Below are 15,365 nucleotides of genomic sequence, written 5' to 3' on the forward strand. Positions count from 1 at the left end.
GAGTTTAATCTCTGGTACCACCCCCCCCCCAAAAAAAAAAATTTTGTTTGGGTTTCAAAATCATTCTCCTTCTGTATAAAGTTAGAACTGAACTTGCCTTGTACAACTAGAATAAGCAAAAATGTAGTCTAAAGGTTAACATAACACTTACCTGTCAAGACACCTTAGAATAATAGTAGTCTTCCCCTGGAAATTCAAAAAGAAAGAATACTGTATTAATCTCATCCATATGTAAAATTTTATTAGTATTCATAATTGCAGCTCAAAATAGCTTTTTTTTTAATCACTTGAATGATAAATTACCTGGAAACTAGAAACTTTCAGAATTGTTCTATAGTTTGATAAGTAGAAAAAGTTAACTGTCAACTTTCCATCACAGTGTAACTACACTGCTATTATTATAATTACAAAGCCCCACAGATGACAAATATTAGCAAATCATACCTCACTTTAGTGGTCAACTTGGCAGCTGTCTTAAATTTTCTCTCTACTCAACAATGCTAATTACTGGTTAAGCTGATGATTAGTGTCTTTTAAAATGTTTTCATTCCAATTGTTGAAGTGGAAATTAAAAAAAAAGATAACATACAAATAAAGGACATGTTGCAAATATGTTCTAAGTAGGCAATTCAGACACTGGGTTAGAACACTTTGCTTGTTTTAATTCTAAAGGATGCACTTATTTTAAATTCTTTTTAGGAGTCAGGAAATATAAGTGATGGCCAATCTTTGCCACTAACCATGAAACTTAACCTTAATCTTATCCAGAGATCAGCTCAGTGGTTTGAATCTGTGTGTGTGTGTGTATAGTAAAAAAAAATTTTTTTTTTTAAACAAATGATCCTTCATAAGAAAACAGACAAAAAAGGAACAGCAGGGAAAGCTCTGCTGGAGGAAACCCTGGGCGCCAAGGAAAATAGTCTGGAATACCATGGATTTCCCAAAACCCACTATATATATATGTGTGTGTGTGTGTGTGTAAAGGTATTTATGTATGTAAAGGTATTTATTGACTGGTATTATACTCAACTATAAAGCTAGGACAACTTAGATGTCCCAAAATAGGGGACTGCCTAAATTGACTATGGTAATTCACATACTGGGAAAATACGCAGCTATTAGCAATGACAATGTAGAAATATACTTACATGGTAAGGCACGCATAATAAATCAACATGACCCTGTTTGCAGTTAAAAATCTTTTCCCAATATGTGGGAAGAGATATACACACACATATTGAGAGAAATAAACACAAATAAATAAATTTAGAGGGACATAACTGTGTTAATAATGATTGTTCCTAGCTGATGAATTTGCAGGTAATTAATTTTTTAAAGAAAATCAGAATTTCCTAATTTTCCTATACTGAACATGTATCATATGTAGTTTATTTTTAAATTTTTAAATAATTGAAGACTACATTCCCTAAAATGTAATGTACTTCCTGTTTTTCACCATAGCATTTGTCTCCTGGTATTGTCATTGCTATGCAAGTATTTAGTACCCAAGTTCCTTCACAGTAGGAAATGTACTTTGAGGAGTAAAAATTTGTTCCCATGATGTAGGCTCCCTGTTTACCTCTCTTATTGTTTCTCTTACTGAGAAAAAACTTTTTAGTTTAAGTAAGTCCCATTTGTTGATTCTTGTTATTAACTCTTGTGCTATGGATGTCCTATTAAGGAATTTGGAGCCTGACCCCACAATATGTAGATCAGAGCCAACCTTTTCTTCTATCAGACGCATAGTCTCTGATTTGATATCAAGGTCCTTGATCCATTTTGAGTTGACTTTTGTGCATGGCGAGAGGAGGGGATTCAGTTTCATTTTGTTGCATATGGATTTCCAGTTTTCCCAGCACCGTTTGTTGAAGATGCTATCCTTCCTCCATTGCATGCTTTTAGCCCCTTTATCGAATATAAGATAGTTGTAATTTTGTGGATTGGTTTCTGAGTCCTCTATTCTATACCATTGGTCCACCCGCCTGTTTTGGTATCAGTACCATGCTGTTTTTGTTACTATTGCTTTGTAGTACAGTGCTTTGGTCTGGGGTTGTGGCTCAGTGGTAGAGCGCTCGCCTAGCATGCGTGAGGCACTGGTTTCGATCCTCAGCACCACATAAAAATGAAATAAAGGTATTGTGTCCACCTACAACTATAAAAATAAATATTAATAAAAAAGAAAGAAAATATCTTTCATTCATTCCTATATCCACAGTGCCGAGCAAGATACCTAGCACATAAAAGGTGCTCACTGAGTGCCCTACTGAATGGATGCATACAAGATTGGAAGGATCCATAGGAGGCAGCAGCGAGGCTGTTGCCTTCTTTGGTAATGGGAGACCACTATTGGCCAAACAATAGAAGCATTAATTTCTTACTTTTTCTTAATCTTTCAAAATAAATTAATACTCTGCATAAAACACAGAATCAGATATCTCAAGGGAGTTCCCACATCTTCAAAATCAAAATGGTTTTAATTTACATTAATGAAAAGAAACAAAACAGCTTGTCTATGCCACATATTTCTAATAATCAAAAGAAATGTGGTTTCAGGGGCTGGGGCTGGGGCTCAGCGATAGCACACTTGCCTGGCAAGTGTGAGGCACTGGGTTTGATTCTCAGCACCACATATAAATAAATAAGATCTATTAACAATTAAAAAATTTTTAAATCATGTTTCTTTGTTCATAGCTATTATACAAACTGTACATAAAAAAAAAAGTGTGATTTCACAAACAACACAAAGAAGTTGAGAACTATTACAGAGAGTGATTAGTAGAGGCCAAGAGAAGGGTCATTTTGTGTGTGAGCATTTGTATCCTAGAGTAGTAGCATCTTCAAGGATAGAGAAGTAGCTTCTTTATGCAGACAGTTTTCTTTGTAATAAAAATTTATTTGTAAGCATAAGACTAGTATTGGTTATGTTACCATTTATGTAAATTAATGTATGCACATACCTATATGGGAGCAGGATAAAATGTAGGAATTTGTTACAACTATTATATTCATTATGAAAATCACTCTATGATGTTATATATTATCAATTGTAGGTTCATGAAATGAAATGCTCATATATTAGAAATGTGGCTCATATACTACATTGGATTAAAATTTAAAAACAAATGATTCCTATGATAATTTTATGTTAAAGAATTAAGTTCTGATAAAAACAGTGAGCCAAATATGAAAATTTTGGAAAGTACAAATTAAAAAACCAAAATGAAAATACAATTAAAATTTTACTATCCATATTTCTAATTTCTATCTTTGCATATTCATATAGTTGAGATCATCATATAAAAAATTTATGTACTTTTTTTCAGTTCATATTATTTTCTTTCATCACTGGCAACATTATCTTTTCTTTTTCAGTACTAGAGATTCAACTCAGGGCCTCACACATGTTAGGTAAGCACTCTACCACTGAGCCACATCTTTAGCCCTTTTTATTTTGAGACAGAGTCTCACTAAGTTGCCCACCTTCCTGAGTAGCTGACATTATAAGTTTGCACCATTGCATCCAGCACTAATACCTTTTATGGTTATATAAGTATTTCCCCCAACAGATATAATTGTGTAGATAATATCCCCACATGAGGGGTGTCTGGTTGTGCAAGGAGGGCCTTCTGAGATACAGATGGAAATGAGAGAGGTACTGAACATAGAGCCTTGCAGAGTTTAGTTTCTGAAAGCTTCCCATTTGTCAATGCCCTTAAGTTGAAAGCATGAAGCACAGGAATTGAACAGTAAGGTGAACTCCAAAAAGACATCAGCTATGACGCTACTTGAATTTTAGCATCTTGGGTCTGGCAAGCCTTGACCCATTTTGGACAGTGTCACCAGCCATTCTGCCTCCCAGGTGGGAATTCTGTGTCAAGCAAAGCTGTGTGAGAACATGATGCATCTCTTCCTGCTCTGAGTGGTTACTTCCAAATGTTTCCATATACTTGGCTAAGAAATTTGACAGAGAGTGGGAGGGGGTCTCGCCCACAAATCAGTGGTCCAACAGAATTATTGCCTTATTTGCCCCACATTTTCAAAAAAAATCTTTGATAAACATCATTGCTACAATTAAATTATTCCTGAAAAGTGATTTCTAAAAGCTGTAACTGAATCCAAATATGAATATTATGAAAATAATGACTTATTGATTTATATGCTTAGATATTTAAATGAATCCTGGCCTTTATTTTCAATTGAGACAGAAGATCTGAACATTTTTAAATTACAAAAAAAAATTAGTTCAAAATCTCTTTCTAAAGTTTTGTTTACTGTTATAACTTTTCCTAGATTAATAATAAGTGCTTTCTAGTAATAAGTGCTTTCTAAACCACATTTGTCATCTGGTTAGGAAGGTGAAAAATCTGTACTTTTTTTCCCCCTTTTTTTGTTAAAAGGGATTGAACCCATGGGCTCTTAACCACTGAGTCACATCCCCAGACCTTTTTTATTTTTTATTGTGAGACAGGGTCTCAATAAATTGCTGATGCTGGCCTCAAACTTTTGATCCTCCTGCCTCAGTCTCCTGAGTTGCTGAGATTACAGGCGTGCTACTCAGTGAAACTATATTCATTTCTATTAAAGAATTAAGATAAATTTTGCCACTAGTGGTTAAATCATCTCAATGACTGGAAAAAGATTTAAAGCATTACCCCATTTTTACTGCCAATGAAGAAAACAGATTTTTCTCCAATTTCAACTCCATCGCCTTCACTTCCATTACTTCCTCTTTTTTCTACTTCAGCTTTTGCAATTTCCCAGAGAGTCTCACTAGATGAGAAGCAGAGAAACAAACAGATCATTTTAATTATTTATTCCACTCAGGGAAATTTTATTTCAGTAAGATTTATAAAAGAAAAAAACTTTTTTCTGGAGAGAATAACTTGGTAAAATATCTGAGGATTAGTTAGATTTGTAATTTTTTTTCCTTTGAACTAATACTGAAATTGATAGGCAGAACCTTTATCACCAGGATTTGAAGTTTTCTTACTTTAGAGCTTCCCAGCAAGGTAAAAGGCTGTCATGTGTAAGTTTCTCAGACCACATAAAGGTATGAGGACTTTTGGAAAGATACAACTTGGGAATCACAAAACACGTAAGTCATCTAGGAATATGGGAAGCACACAAAACCAGTGTGCTTAATAATCTTTGCTCCCGGAAACATTTCTTTTTGTATTTGTAATTATGTTTTTGACCCCAAATTTCTTTTTTAAAATGTGAAAGTATAAAGATGGAAGGGAAAAATTCACCTAAAATTGTAAACATTTTGAAAACCATTTTTTCATTCCTCTTTATATAAAACTCTAAATAGGATTGTATCTTTTTTTTTTTAAGTCCAAGTGAAAATGCAGAACTATATTGAACTAAAAAACACAGGTAAGAGCTGATGGCTCCTGAATCTGCAGCTTTCTCTGTATGTGAATTTGGGCAAATAACCTAGTCTCTACATCCTTCATTTCTTTATTAATTAAACAAATGTTTATTAAGCACCTAATATATGCAAGCTTCCTTAAGCTCAAGTATGTTTCTTCATTTCTAAAATGTAAAAAAAAAAAAAGCCAACTATTATAGGGTTGTCATGATTGTTACAATGTGATCATTCATTTCATTTAGGGTATGGTCTATAAAAAAATTTAAATTTTTTGAGAGCTTTTAATAATTACTAACCTAGAACCAGGAATAAAGAAGGAGCCAAAACAAGAATACAAAAAGTCAAAAATAGGAGTCCCTACATGTTTGCTCTAAAATTCATATACAGATGAAGCCTCCAGGAAGTCCGTCTCGGCCTGTCTGCTCCCCAGTCCCACACCATTCTTCCAAATCATGATTATCTGTTTTCCAGGTGCCCAGCAGAGAGAGAAATGGTCACCTGTAGAAACATATAGCTGTAATCATAGCTTTATAACTGTGACCAGTGATGGAACACTGACCTTTTTTTTTTTTTTTCACCCTAAATTCATAAACTCAACAGAGATCCCACCGCTGATCCAAAAAGAATGAAAAAGATTTATTCAGGGCGATCTCTGTCCGGAAGTCCTTGTAAATTGTTCAGAGAGGTTTAGGTCTTGAATATCGGTGGATTAAATGGACACAAAGGGCTCAAATGCATTTTACAGGCCATCAACGTTTCACACCTTTCCCCCACCTCCAACCCCAAAGCCATGTTACACTTTCCCCAGTGCCTTGCAAGTCTCCCATTGGCTCTGTGGTTGGGAGCCCTGGCACCAGAAGGGGGAGGGGGCTGGCGAGGAGCCTGGGCGGTCTGGTTCACCGCTGCCCACCCGGCCCCTGGAACAGTCCCTGGCCCACGAGACACTAATTGAATCAGCAAATGGATGGAGTTGATCACTCAACATCTCTATTCTACCCGTTTGCGGCAGAATCGTCTGCTCGAGGATAGTTCCTAAAGGCCCCTAACCATCAGATCCAGGTGGCAAACAGGACAGACCCACAATCCCCAACCAGCAGGTCCAGGTGGACTCTCCCCACATACACCCTGAGCGGCCTCTCCCTCCCCGCCCCTTCCAGATTGGGCTGGGGAAGAGGAGAGGTTCTCAAGGGGATCGCAGGCCGGGGGCAGGCAGGGTGACGGGAATACCTGGGCATCGTGGTTGGGCCGCCAAAAGTCGCGCGCTCCTCCTGGGGCCCAACCTACAACTCGGCTGGTGGCCGGCTTCGCGACAAGTCTGGGTGTGAAGGCTCCGGGGTTGCCATGGGAGCGACGTCGAGTCCGCGATTGCATAAGAAAATGAAGCATCATGGGAAATGTAGTTCTCGGCGCTCTTTTCAACCCTCACTTTTGGCATGTATCCCTGGGGTGAGAGAAGATGCAGTGACAGTGATTACAAATCTAGCACCTAAAACCTATGGTTTCTGGGCACGAAGTGTTGCTTTTTTTTTTTTTTAAAGTATCTATTGATTGCCGACTGTATCTCAGGGTTCTCTGCTCTTAGTTTTTACTTTTCTGTCCCCAATAGACATGATTTGGGAATAGAGAGTGAAACAATATCTTGAGCTATTTTTTTTAGTAATTTAGTAGAAACAAAGAATATTTAAGCCTTAAAGGCGTGTGATTTTTAATGTTTTCCAACTTTCAGAATGTTCTATCATGTTTTATGCAATAGCACTTAATGAGTTAAGCATGGGCTTCTCCTACATATATCATTTACTTTGTAAATGGAGATGATTTTTGTTTGAACTTAGTGGTCTTTTCATAGAGCTCCAGGAATCTCCAGATCAATAATAAACATTGGATTGTTACTACACGCAGGCCCTCTGCTATAGAGAGTAAGGAAAATAGAGTAAGACAACATCCTGACTCTCCAGAAAGTTATACAGAGCTCATTATAATTATAACCCAAGGAAGCAAATGATGTAGGCTTTGTATTAGAGGTACAGAAAAATTATATGAGAACAAAAGTGGCTAATTATGCCTGAAGGAGTTGTTGAGACAGTCATGTCCCTGATAGTATTTGACCTGTTGTTTGAATGTTGAATTTGACCCAGGCTGTCTTGCCCAAGATGGCCTAAATATTTGAAGGAGATACTTTTGCTCCAACACTCTATATTTTGGCTGTTTCTAAGGTGTGATGTCCAAGAACATAAGCTTGAAGTAAGATGGACCTAGATTCGACTCCTGACTCAGCCATACTAGCTAAGTTACCATATTGCCATAATGGGTAAATTACTTGATTTTTCTGAATCTCAATTTCTGATACTTTAAGCAGGGAAAGATTATGAGTTTTAAAAAATAAGATAAATATATATTCTTGTCATTATCATATGGCTACTGTGAAGGATCTTGCCATTCTGGATTTTACCATGTTGGTTATGAGAAGGCAAATAAGATTTTAAAAAAGAGTGTGCCATGTTGAGACCTTAATTTCTTTTAAAATATTTATTTTTTTTAGTTGTATTTGGACACAATACCTGGCCCTGGATTGAACGCAGGGCCTCACACGTGCTAGGTGAATGTTCTACTGCTGAGCCACAACCCCAGCCCCCTCACCCCCACCTTAATTTCAATGAGATAACTTTTTGCATTTGTGTGAAGGATGTTTTCTGGTGTTTAGAAGACCATGTGGAGGCTTTTAAGGATAGGTGGGAAATTAACAGAGTTTTTACATTTCCCCATTTGTTTTCAAAGTTGTATAATCCTTTTTTGGGGAAAAAATAGCACACAGAAAAAATGAAGAGGAAGAAATGAGTCTACCCCAGAATAGCTAGTAAACATTTTGATGTGCTTCATTCTAGTTGTATTCTTAAAGTTGAGATTATACTGTAAAGTTAATTAGTAACCTTATTTTAAATGTTTATTTCCCCATTTTTTAAAAACATAATATTGATGGCTGCATAATATTCTGCAATATAGTTTTTTTTCATAATTTACTTAGGCATTTTTCTACTGTTAAGCTTGAGATGGTTTAGAGTAAACACCTAACATGATTGGAATTTTTCAAAACAGAATTGGAAAAAGCAAATCATTCCCTTTTGAAGGAAGTTAGCCTTCCTGCTCTGTTAAATGAAGATGTTATTTTGTTGTTAGAGAACATGAAGCAGATACCCATGGATAGGAAGAGAAAGTTCTGACATGTTTCATGGCTCTGATTACCTCCAGGGGTCATCTGTGTCCTGATCTTATGATTTTACTGTTCAGCTCTCCCTTTGATTATATGAGACATCCTAGGATCCTTGTTATAAGAATGATAAAAATGAGTTTTTCATTTTTGTCTAAGTCAGTTCAAGTTGATTTTGGAATTTACATCAAAAAGAGGCTATCTTATATAGTTCCTAGACAGTAGAGAGTGAGGCTTGGGAAAAGGGAGAAAAGTCAATTGCTTTTCTCATTGATGAAGTGGTGATCCTTTTTTTAAAAAAAATTAATTTTTGTAGCTGTAAATGGACAGCATGACTTTATTTTATTTGCTTATTTTTTTTTTTTGTATGTGGTGCTAAGGATTGAACCCAGAGCTTCACCCATGCTCTACCACTGAGCCACAGCCACAGCCCAGTGGTGACCCTTTTCACCAACTCTTGGGGGCACAGCAGAGAACAGGCATAGAGGACATGGCGAGTTTGAGATATCATCCAGCATCTGTGCATTATCCAAAACTCGTAAAAACTCTCTTCCAGCTTTTTAGAAGTTATACGCTTTCTATAAACTTTTCTCTCACAAAAGGCAACTCTTCCGGACTTTGCAACATTTTCCAGAAATTTAATTTGATAGCTTCGAAGCCATCTTCTATGGTAGCACCCAACATTCAGTTCCTAGAGACTGTTCGTGGTAATTCATTAGAGCCACATAGAGAGGGGATTCATTTTCTCTTGCCACAGACACTGCTAATGAAGTCATCTAACTATAATAGAACCACGATATAACCTACAGAAAAAGATCACCCACTCCCTGTTATTAGCAGATTATGTTGGCAAAGCACTGAGAAGGAAGTAGTTCAGATGCATATGGGTGAACATTTGTGTCTTATTTTGGAGTTATTTGCTAATAGATATTTACCTAGTTAAGGTTTTGTTTCTTAATTGTCCTGCAAAATAATTATAAAGCACATGGAGAAGGTTTTGGGGTTGATGTTGATAATAAAGGTGCCTCTAGAGTTATTGTAACTATTTCAATTTAGGTAATATTAAATTCAACAAATAAAATCACAGTTTGATGCAACTGTTGATCTCATCTCCTCACCCAGCCTCCCACCAGACCCACCAACGCTTCAGTATAGGTCTGACCTTCCCTTTTAAATGCCCAAGAAAACTGCATCTTGGTCACACTGAAAAAATGGGGAAATTTGCTTCACCCTAAATATCTATGTGTGACTTACCTTAATTACATTAAAGGGGGAAAAGTTCTCTTATTGAAGTAAAGTCCTACTTTTAGTGAAAAGAGAGTGTGGCAAAATGTGAGAAGAGATGTGATTTCTGCCAAATATAATAGCAAAGAAACCTCCCTACCAGCTTATTCCTGCTCTTCATTTCCCCTCCCCAATTCCGATACCTCTTCACCTGAGAAATCAGCCCATAGCCCTTCAGCCCTTAGGGGACAGATTCCATTGAGGCTGGGAGGTAGGTGGATGGGGTAGGGGACATATTCTTGGCACCCCAGAAAAACGTAGATATTTAACTAGAGAAATATGGTTGTCTGTGGTGTTAGTACTTCAAGATTATAGTTCAGGGGCTGGGGCTAGGGCTGTGGCTCAGTAGCAGAGCACTTGCCTGACAGTGTGAGGCCCTAGGTTAGATCTTTAGCACCACATAAAAATAAACAATACTGTAACAAAAACATTGGGCATGGGTATTAAAAAAAGATAAACTTAAGTTCAATTATGAGTCAAAAGTATCTTCTAGAAACCTGATCATTTTTTAATTTTTTTTTTTTTTTTGTACTAGAGATTGAACCCAGCAATGCTTAGCCACTGAGTCATATCCCTGGATCGTTTTTTTTGTTTTGTTTTGTTTTTTTGTTTTTTATTTTTTGAGACAGGATCTTTCTAAGTTGCTTAGGGCCTCACTAAGATGCTGAAGCTGGCTCTGAACGTGGGATCCTCTGCCTTGGCCTCCTGAGTCACTGGGATTACAGGCGTGTACCACCATACTGAACACCATATTTTTTTCCTATGGAAAAAATTTCCAAAAACATATTCTGTAACAAAGTGTCTTTATAAGTTGTGACTAACTTCTCTTGTAAATTGAGAGTTGAATCCATTTCCAAACTGTGGCAGTATTTGATTTGAAGGGCACATGGGCAATCGTGAACACACACAGTCCAGAATGTTTAAAATAAATGTTCAGAAACAGTCCATTAAACTCACCTAAGTGACATAAACTCCCATAAAGAGTTTATTATGAAATCAGGGAAAACCAAAATTTCTATTCATTTATCAATATGCATACATATCTATTAATATTACAATGTGCCAAAACAGTTTCCTTTTATAGGTATAAAACAAAGCAACATTGAAGACAAAGCATGAATGTAAGAGAAGGAGGTAATAACTACCATTTTCACTGGTAGAACACCTCAGCTTTGACAATGAAAACATTAGGTATTTCATGAAGATTATTCAAAAGATAATGCTCAAAATGGGTTTTGTAAATCATTTATTATGATTGAAAGGGAAGAAAATGATAGGAGACAAATATTACAATTAAACATGAAACACTATTCTCATGTAACCAATCATAATAACATACTTTGAATTTTTTAAATGGCTATATAAGTAATTTTCCAGAAAATAAAATTTTCACATCATCAGTTACAGAAAATTGATTTCTTTCCATCAAAATATTTTATCTCTGCTCTATCAAAAATAAATGCCAAGAATAAGGTACTACAGTTTAAGCTAAGCCTTTACTACTTATTTTTAAATTAGAAAATTTGGGGGTGCTAAGAGAGGGGAGTTTACCAGATAGTGAATGAATGAACTACTGCCTGAGAATAAAGTTCTCACACCTTAGTAACAGTTCTGTCAAGACCCCAGGCTCATCAACTAATGATTATTAAATGGTTTTCTGGGAGCTCAGAAATTCTGTGTCCCAGCCAAAAGACTCCTCAGAGTCACCCCAAATTGGTAATCAGTTTACTCTAAAAAACTAATTTATTTATTCAGTGAGTAGCTGTGGCTCAAAAGATATAGAGGAAATGGACAATGGAAATCCATTTCTACAGAGGCTTTAAAAGCTTCTATTTGTTGTTCCAATAAAGTACACTATTCCTTAAGTAATGTATTTCTTGCCTCTGCTCCTTCGAAGGATGGAAGGCTGAGTGTGGGAACAGTACATTACCATGGGGAGAAAGCAGCAAAGAAGAAATACAAGGACTCTGCCAGCAAAGTAATTCAGCAGCTAACATTTTTCTCAAATTGGTTAAAAACAATGACACAAAAGTGATAAATATGTCCAAAATAAATACGAATATTCTACACATAAATAAAATTAAGTATACTCATGATTACTATTACAGTTAAACATTTCTATAATATCATTTTCATGTCTTATCACAGTTTCGTTTTTATCATGAATCCTCATTACATTGTTTTGACACATACTGCAATGTACTGGCCACTTACCCAACCTAGTAAAGTCATACATCTCAATATTCTTTCAACTAAAATTTTATCTCCTTTGATAGAAGAATTTTTTTCTATTTCTCTTTTCTCAAAATTTCCAACAAATATTTGGGGAATATATTTTCAAACTCTCAGGAGTATGTGAGGGGGCAAGCTTTAAGGACTGTCTTTGTTTTCAAAGATATTATTGAACAAAGCAAGGTCAAGTTGACCCCGTACCAAATGCAAGGAAATGCGAGCAATATTCCAGTGAACTTGTGCTATGCTGACAGCCAAGGAATGTCAGGAATCACTGCCTCATTTTAAACTTTACACTCCAGTGATCTGCGAAGGCGACAGGGTATACTTTCTAATACCACACAGGAGGGTCTGGTTACCTAACTCCTGTTTTTTCATGTAATGATTCACAGAGCCACAAAATTTATTGCACTTGCTCTAAAAATTTACCCCTCCACATCACATGCAGCTGTTTCTTACACTGTGCACTCTGTTCCTTTCCAAATACCACCTCATTAATAAAGAGCACATTTAATTACAGTACTTACATTTTTGGCAGGGAGCTTTTCCAAATACTCAACAGGTACACAGAGTAAGAGTTTGGAATCTCTCTTTCTAAAGATGGCCAGAATATTCAAAAGAAAAAAAATAAAAGAAAAGCTACAGTGCTTGATGCCTCTGATAGCTAGGAAGACGGGGAGAAATGACCAAGTTTTAACCTATTTAAGAGAAAATGAACATGTTGGCAAATTGTATGTTCATGTTTTATTGCTATTTGAATATTTAAGAATCAGATAAGAGAGAGTAACCCCTATTTTTGCTGAAGTTTGGATACTAGTGTGTGGGTGCCACATGGCTGGAGTGAATCAGCTTGCTGTCAGCCAGTGAAGCCATCATAGAGGCAAGGACTGAAGGTTCAGGCTCCGGAGCCTTCATAAAAGGGTGGGGCCTTTGGTGGGCCTGCTGCTTGGAAGGAGGAGCTGGCTTCCCATGGCCCTGGCTTGGGGTCCCTGGGTCCTGCTTGAGAGCAGGGCTGGAGCGGAGAGGTGGTGAAACGCTGCCTTCTGTTGATGGAAGTTGTTGATGTAACTGGCGATCAAAAGAGTGATTTCAAGAATCTAAAGCAAGAAAAGCAGAATGATTATGTTCCTGAGATGTTCGCACAGATGACAAGGGAGTAAAGGGTTGGCTATTCGCAAGTGCCCAGCCTTCCAGAATCCCCTTCTCTGTAGATCACACAGTGGAGTTTTTACCTGCCGGGCACTATCAAGGTACCGTCCCATGTTCCCATTACTTAAATCAGCAGACAGAATGAATCTCAAAAAAACATTAGAGTTTAGTGGCAATATTCGGAAATGAGAAGGTTAGCCACCAATCTTTCAATTAACTTAAAGCCACATTGATGAATATATGAATCAAGAAGTTCAGTCCATCATACAGATTAATGCTTTATTCAAACTAAATGACTGAGCATGCTTCAATTTTTGGCACTTGATCATGAACTGCTTCCACTTAAGTAATCTTAATTAGGAAAGAGATCTGCCATTTTTTTTAAGCTTCAGATTTTGAAGAAAGTCTCTTTTATTTGATGATTTTAAGATAAAGTTTTATGAAAGCCAATTTCTCATTCTTTGGACTACAGAATTGCATGTTAGAATGTTGCCCTTTTATTTGCTGGCTTTCACTTAAAAGAGACATTAAAAATATACAATTTGTTCTAAACAGTAAAGGAACAAGTAGATTTTAATGATAAAACTCTGATCTTTTCTTTAATGAGTCCATAAAGCAAATAATCCCCAGTAAGAGAATATGTATAAAGTACCTGACAACAATCACTTACTCTGCGGCCATTTCTTTTGAACCTTCTATTTACTAGGTACTGGGCTAAGAACTTTGTAAACCTCCTTCATTAAGTATATAAGCTAAAAGACGTAGGTAGTATCATACTATTTTTTTAGACAAAGAAACAAGACTGACTAGACCCATGGTGGTTAAGTTATAAGTAATATATGTTTTCCCAACTGGAATCGTTTTTGCTCAATGACTGTTTTAGTACAAAAGGAACTAAAGAACTAGTGTAAAAAAAAAAAGGTAGCAGAAAGAGTTCTACTCACCTTGGGTTTTGCCATGGCAAAAAGTAATTTCTCTGTTGATTTGTCTTTTGAATGTGTATTGTTAATGACTACCATAAAATCATCTTGAAAACCTCCAAAGGTCATAAGACTTTTGTACACATAGCTGACTATTAACCTCTTCAAAGGAAAGAAAAAGTAAATGTTATATGCTTTTTATGTTCAGAGAAAGATGAGAAATGGGTAATATATCTATCTCCACTAAAATGCTAATATTAATTACTTATGGCATAATGCAAAAAGTATTTTCTAAAATCAAATCTATTTTGATCTAAAATAGATAGTAGTGGTACTAAGTTTATTTAGGCAACATCTACCTTTTACAATTAAAGTACATTTAAATGCTGAAAAAATTCACTTCAGAAAAATTAGAAACTATGAAGAAAACAAAAAACCACTTGTATTTGGCATCCAGTGGCAAATCACTATTAATATATTTTCATATATATATATTTTAAACCAGGAATTGCACTCAGGAGTGCTTAACCACTGAGCCACATTCCCAGCCTATTTTATTTTTTATTTTGAGACAGGGTCTCGCTAAGTTGCTTAGGGCCTCCCTACCTTGCTGAGGCTAGCTTTGAACTTGGGATCCTTCTGCCTCAGCCTTCTGATCCTTGAGTCACCATGCCTGGCTATTTTCATATGTTCTATGTTCTGTCAGGTATCTCCTTATACAAGAGATTGAGCCACAAGAAACTGACACCCTTTATGGATAAAATGGTCAAATGCTGTACTGGCAAATCTATGTTTTACCCTGATTGGTGAATTCTTTTATGTATAAAAACAAAAGCAGTATTAAGCATGCTGTGAGCATTGTGCTTTTTCAAAGTTAACATATTGTGAACATCTTTCCATGACAACAAATGCACTTGTCTAACTCTTTTAGTTAGCAGGCTACTGCAGTCTTTTATCACTTATTGCAGGGAATTTGTCTATATCTTGTAATATTTGGGGACATATTTCATAATGCACATAACCCTTCCTTTAAACACCAAGACTTGCTAGCTTAAAAAGTGAGGACAATTTTTGAGAATTTTTCCAAAAATCTCCTTCAGAGAGGTTATAACCATTTATATTCTCAACACTACATTCCAATAACATTGGATATCATCATTCTTTTAAATCACATTTAATTTCCAGTGAAATTAACATTTTAAAA

The 15,365-nt window shown here is 36.1% G+C and overlaps 2 protein-coding genes across 7 annotated transcripts in view; both read right to left on the bottom strand.

The window, feature by feature from the left end:
• Positions 1 to 6,754, bottom strand: part of Dync2li1 (dynein cytoplasmic 2 light intermediate chain 1) — a 29,297-nt gene extending 22,543 nt beyond the window's left edge. Inside the window, exons 1-4 of one of the 3 annotated variants that reach the window (XM_040271043.2) lie at positions 6,599 to 6,722; positions 5,733 to 5,869; positions 4,653 to 4,770; positions 152 to 186 (exon numbers count right to left, since the gene is read on the bottom strand). In XM_040271043.2, the coding sequence (XP_040126977.1) occupies positions 152 to 186; positions 4,653 to 4,770; positions 5,733 to 5,812 (233 nt within the window). In that variant the 5' untranslated portion in view covers positions 5,813 to 5,869; positions 6,599 to 6,722. Of the gene's footprint in view, positions 1 to 151; positions 187 to 4,652; positions 4,771 to 5,732; positions 5,870 to 6,598 lie in introns of all 3 variants that reach the window. The other 2 variants (XM_040271044.2, XM_040271045.2) reach the window with 2 other exon arrangements.
• A 4,068-nt stretch (positions 6,755 to 10,822) lies between these two features.
• Positions 10,823 to 15,365, bottom strand: part of Plekhh2 (pleckstrin homology, MyTH4 and FERM domain containing H2) — a 107,254-nt gene continuing 102,711 nt past the window's right edge. For 3 of the 4 annotated variants that reach the window (XM_021725863.3, XM_005324521.5, XM_078029286.1), the window contains 2 exons: positions 14,186 to 14,323; positions 10,823 to 13,189 (listed from right to left, as the gene is read on the bottom strand). In XM_021725863.3, coding sequence (XP_021581538.1) covers positions 13,004 to 13,189; positions 14,186 to 14,323 — 324 coding nt within the window. In that variant the 3' untranslated portion in view covers positions 10,823 to 13,003. The remainder of the gene's footprint in view (positions 13,190 to 14,185; positions 14,324 to 15,365) is intronic. The other variant, XM_078029287.1, reaches the window with a different exon arrangement.

This window comes from Ictidomys tridecemlineatus, chromosome 12 (assembly GCF_052094955.1).
Source record: "Ictidomys tridecemlineatus isolate mIctTri1 chromosome 12, mIctTri1.hap1, whole genome shotgun sequence".
NCBI lineage: Eukaryota > Metazoa > Chordata > Mammalia > Rodentia > Sciuridae > Ictidomys > Ictidomys tridecemlineatus.